This window comes from Trypanosoma equiperdum (genome assembly GCF_001457755.1).
Source record: "Trypanosoma equiperdum strain OVI genome assembly, contig: ctg_145, whole genome shotgun sequence".
NCBI lineage: Eukaryota > Euglenozoa > Kinetoplastea > Trypanosomatida > Trypanosomatidae > Trypanosoma > Trypanosoma equiperdum.
The window spans coordinates 1553-7132 of record NW_027123460.1 but is presented as its reverse complement, the minus strand read 5'-3'; the positions used below and the strand labels follow the sequence as shown (position 1 = coordinate 7132).

Below are 5580 nucleotides of genomic sequence, written 5' to 3'. Positions count from 1 at the left end.
TTTCCAATTAGCTGCATTACTGTCCTCCTTTTGCAGTTCATGTGTTATGGCTTGTTCTAAATCCGAAGATAGTTGTGCACTGTGGATTGTTTTTGTTTTTATTATTTTTTGAATATATATGGTCTTGTTGTTGTTTGTGATAATGCTGCTTGACTTCTTTTTATATGATCCCTTTTTTGTAGCGCAGAACCAATTGTTGGCAGATTACTGCTAGCGTTGTAATTTAAACCCCATGTTGCATCCGTAAATAAATTTCCAACACATATTCAACCCTCATCCATTAAATTCCCATCTATGCTCCATTATCTCATCCTGTTATTTCTCCCTATTATCGAAAACATTTTATATCTAAAATTTCAGCTTTTCCCGTTATTAGCCGTATCTATTTTCTACATTTGCATCTACGCTTGTTTTTTCTAGAATAACATAGTACCGGTAGGTTTTTTTATGAAAACAATTTCATGCCTGTTTGTGGTGCGTATCGTGCTGCTCTGAGGCCAAAAGAGGCTTAATGCCTGTAAATTTGAGTCTAAAAAGTTCTTTTAAGATGATTTTTTGTTTTTTGTCCTGCTATATGCTGGTCAACCGACCACTTTTTAATTAATTAATCGCTTATTCAAACGTTTTGATCTCTATCCAGTATACCGATTTTGAATAAAGTAACATACCTATCGATTTTCTATACTTCATAGGCTTCCTTCATCTTTTCATATATTTGCTATTAAAAAATCTTTATTCTTATTTTTATTCCGCTGTCAACGATTATCCATTAGTAGTTCCGGTTTTTAAATTTTCTCCCACTCGTATTATATCTGGTCCACAAGCATTAGCGCTTATTACTATATCTGCATAGAAGAAGAATTTAACATTACTTCACACCTACTTAATTTTTCTTTTTGCTTACTTTTCTTCACAAATAAATACCAGCATCTGCCTTCAGATTAAAATATATGACCTCCACTATCTCTGCAGTAGCATCTATACTTTCTTGAGTAAGGAACAGTGTATTATCTGCTCCTCCCAATGTATTACTTTTTTTCTGTGATCTGGCGTCTGGTGTTCAGCTGCTTTATTACATATTTTCCTTTCTTATTTTTCGTAAAATGTTTATATTTCTGCAGGAAACGAAGAAATGGCATTTCCTCGTGCACTTCCTCCTGTCTCTCCGTTATGTTACATGTGTAATGAAGATTATCGTCGTGGTCTATTTGAAGTTGTGTATGTAAAATCTCCATCCCCTCTTTTGCTGCCTTTCCTTCAATAATATTCGTCGCGCTCTATATCAAACACACTCATAAACTTTCTTTGCACCCTTGCAATTGTTTCAGGTGCTTATATCATGACCATCCTTTTCTCTCCACCATCATCTTTGTCATAATAGTAATATATGCACACTAACCAGACTCTCTTATCATCATTATTTCTATTACCGGATTCTCTTAAGACCCTAATTAGTATTTATAAAAAACAAAGTAAACCTAATTAAAATAGCACTCACTTTTTACACTCTATGAGCATACTACTTTGCACCCACATGTATGCCACTTTTATTCAAAATTTTAAAATTTTTTTATAATTTGCATATTTCATTAAAAATTGTTGAAACATATCAAATTTTACCAAATTTAGCGAATCTACAAAAAAGGGAAATTCCAAAAACTTCCAAAAAAATGAGCAAAATAATTTGAGAAATTTAATTACAGAAGCAAAAATGCAAGCAAAAGAGGGGCCTTGTTAATGACAAAAGAATTGCTTCCTGTGGTGTTTGTGTTTGGCGCTGCTGTTGTAGGTTTTGCAGGATCTTCTTCGCATTTGCTCTCTTTTTCATTATATTTGCAGCCATCTTTAGCGTCGCACTGAGTTTTGTCCTTTATTCCGCCGCAATCGGTTGTTTCTTTTTGAGATACACATTCTTTTGTTGGTGTGCTGGTCGCTTCTTTTTTAGCCATGTAGTAGGCTAGTGCTGAGCCCAATTTGTCTAGGTCATTTATTTCACTTAATTTTTCACCCTTATCTGCGCTCGTTGCTTGGGGTTCGAGTGTTATACTATTGATTGTTGTCCATATCTTGTTATCGAAACTGTTGTCTGCTTTACCGTACACAGACTTTTTGATTCGTTCGATTTCATCTGTATGTTTCCCTTTCGCCGATTCCTTAGCTTGCCCGTCTATGCTAGATAATATCGTACGTTCAAATGCCTTGTCTTCTACTATTGTCGCCGAAAGTAGCTCATCTGCTTTAAAACTAAGCTTGGCGATTAGGGCTTCCGTCGTTTTCAGGCCTTTGAGAGCATCTGAAATATAGCTCTTGCTTGGTAGCAGGTCCTTTGACCCCATGGCTGTTTGTTTATAGTCATTGTCGTCTGCTGTTTGTCTTTCAAATGTCTGTAGTTTCTCGGTTAGCATGGTTCCCGCTGACATCCCAAATTGCGTTGATGTCGCATCTGCACCTCCGAAGTTGTTGTTTGTGAGGCTCGCCCCTACGCAACACCGCGGTCCTGCCGTTTTCGTGGCCGTTTCTGGGGTGTGCCTTTGTAGCAGTGCTACCGTGATTTTCGGACCGTGTTTCCCTGGCTTAATGGGATCGTCTGTGGCTCTTGGCTTGGCTGTCTTCGCTGCATGCCCCTTTGCCGCTTCCAAAGGTGGCATATTGTATTGGCTTACCGTTTGTGGTTATCGTTGTTGCTATCGCTCCTTTGGGGACCGTTTCTACTTGTAGTTTCGTTACGTCGGCGATTAAGTGTTGCATGCCGTGTATCCTGCTCAGTGTTTTTGTGGCCGCCATTAGTGGCGGCAGCGCTTCTATTAGGGTTTGAGTCGCTGCCGCTACTCGGGCAGTTACCGCTGAAATTACCGGTGCTAGCAACTCCTGCAGTCGTCCGTCGTTTATTTGCGCGGCTACTGATAGCCGCGCCAATATAACGTTTGCTTTTTGTACTTGTGACTGCTGCGTCTTTACGGCGGCTGATATTTTTTGGGTCATTTTCTCAAAGTTTTCCGCTGCGTCGCACGCAGTTTTGGTGTTTTTTTTCAGTTTCGTGAAAGGCGCTGACAGATAGTGCGATGAGCACCGTTAAAAACACCGTTGCCGCTGTCGCCTTCAACATCTTTGGCTCGCTGTTAAACCATACCCATGAGGCATAAAGAAGGGGTTAATTAGTTTTAACTGTACAGGTTTGACTGTAACCACTCTTTGTTACTTTTGTGTTGTAGTCTGGTATGGACCGGATTTTATAACAATGACATATGGCTCTTGGTTAAAAGCGAACTCCCTTATAAAGAGTTTGACAATTTTATCGTTGCTGATTCATTTGGCTACTTTCTGAAACAGTTTTATTAGGTCTTTATTTGCTCCATTTTGCTGGCGCTATATAATAGGATCTACTGTCGTCTCGTCATTTATTATATTTTAGTAAAAATGACGAAGTCTACTTTCAAAAACTACCACTTTAAAATCACAATCTTTATCAGTGCACATCTAAAAAAATTAAAATTTATGATCGTTTTCCGCTTTTATCTTTGTACAAGCCTCTGTCTGTGGGAGTACTTCAGTGGCGATACAACTTCACCGCGTCTGCTGTACGCATAGCCTTGATCAATTCATGGTATTGTACTGTATGCACTTCCTTTCGTACGTTTTCATCAGGAAGGTGTGTCCCCGACTACGCTCCTTTGTTTTGAAGATTCTTGAGACGCTCCATCAAAGCCTCATCAGCGTATATTCTTATGTGAGTTAGCCGTTCATTGAATGGGCTCAAAGTTTTCCCATTGTGCATGTTGTGGAGAGTGATGCTGTATCATTTGAATCTTTCTGCACTTTATAAGGGTTTTTATTGCCCACATACATACTATTTTAAGAAACTTAAAGTTTTTATTGTTCTTTGTCTGTCCAGACTAATCCCTTACTACTACTCGCTCTCAAATACTCTTCCAGATATGATTATATTGGGGTACAAAAATGTTGATCATTATTCTTATATCTTGTGAGAAGACTTCGATCACTTTAAGGCTACATAATCTCTTCTTTCTCCTTTAATTTTTGATTAGTCTTTTTAACAGGTGGGTATTTGGATCCACCATCAGATTTTAAACCACAGTTTTCTCTGACGTCACTGCCGCGCCAATTGGTTTATGAGTAAAGCATAGAGCATCATCTCCTAGTGTATTATTTTTTTAGTGATGTACTGTTTTGCGTCCTTTCACCACATTCTGTATTTTTCGTTACTTGTCTTTACTTTTCTGCCACTCTCTTTGGATACCGTAGCCAATTGATTTCGCCTGTAAACTGCATTGTGCCCCTTTATTATTATGCCATCCCTCATCTTCACTTATATGATCATTTTGCTTAGTGTGTATTAATTCAAAACGCGCACATTTCATCTCCGTCTTTCTCTTTTCTTTTGCGCCTCCTTTAATAATAATATTACTCGCCCACTCTTTCGCATACTTCTTTACTTATTCCTTGTGTGCCCTTACCATTATCTTCACTTCTTCTTTCCTGTACATTCATTTAGTACTTACCAACATAATATAAATATTCGTATATACACACTCACAACACTCTCTTATTATTATCATTATTATTATTATAGTTAATAATACTATAACAACCCTAACTAATATTCATAAAATAAAAAATACTAAACCTCGTAATATAAGTCTCTTTTCATATGCTCTCATCCTATCACGTTATACTCATAGGCTGGTCTTATACAAAAATTTTAGACTTTTCAAATTTTCATTTTTTTCAAAGGCTTCATAAAAGTGTTTGAATATATTAAATTTTGAAAATTATAGGAAACTATCTCAAAATAGTAAATTTTATAAAATTAAGGAAAACACTTAAAATAGGAAACTCTTAAATGTAGCAGAAATCACAGCAAATTTCTGCTTTGAAATAATTGTGGAACCTTTGCAAGCTCTGCACCCCCCCCCATTTGCAGTCGGTAACCTTCTTGTAGTATCATTGCTTTCTCCCTGTACATTTTCTTCATTTTTCCATCTTTCCCATCTTTCCCATCTTTCCCTTCTTGTTTTGCTGCTTCTTTTGCTACTGTTTGTTCGCCTTCCTCACTCAATGTGCACTTTGGTCCTTCTTTTTTTTTTTTTCTTTCTCTCATCATACTTGCAGTTTTTGTCAGTTTCGCACGCTTTGGCATCTTTTTTTGAGTTGCAAATTTGCTCTGCTGATTTTGATTCCGCTGCTTCAGCTTCTCTTAGCTTAAGGATTTCTTTTTGTGCATCTTTTAGCCTTTGGGAAAGGGCAACAATATATTGTCCAGTGTAGAATCCTAGTATCTCGTTTAGCTCACCTAGGTCGCTTATTTGCGCCAGCTGTGTAAGCTCGTCGCCGGATTTTCCCCTTGCCGCGTTAGGAATTTTTTCTTGGAGTATTTTGTCCCATGTCTTGGTTTCGTAGTTAGGTGCCGGTCCATAGGTGGCTTCCAGTAAGGCCGCTATTGCCTCGCCGTTTTTGCTGTTGTCGAAGTCGTTGTCATTTTGTTTGATGTATTGATGGTATAATCGCCGCGCTTTAGTTGATGCTTTTATTTCGTCCAGGGTTGGCCTTGAGTACTGGTTT

General features: G+C 37.9%; 2 protein-coding genes across 2 annotated transcripts in view; both read right to left on the bottom strand.

The window, feature by feature from the left end:
• Window positions 1-1697: 1697 nt before the first annotated feature.
• Window positions 1698-2648, bottom strand: TEOVI_000030500 (Trypanosome variant surface glycoprotein (A-type), putative; the record flags this gene model as incomplete). Its single annotated transcript, XM_067221555.1, has 1 exon — window positions 1698-2648. The coding sequence occupies one exon, from the start codon at window positions 2646-2648 to the stop codon at window positions 1698-1700; it is 951 nt and encodes a 316-aa protein (XP_067077656.1).
• A 2421-nt stretch (window positions 2649-5069) lies between these two features.
• Window positions 5070-5580, bottom strand: part of TEOVI_000030400 (Trypanosome variant surface glycoprotein (A-type), putative) — a gene marked incomplete at both ends in the record, with an annotated part of 1278 nt that continues 767 nt past the window's right edge. The window contains one exon of the mRNA XM_067221554.1: window positions 5070-5578. Within this exon, the coding sequence (XP_067077655.1) occupies window positions 5070-5578 (509 nt within the window). The remainder of the gene's footprint in view (window positions 5579-5580) is intronic.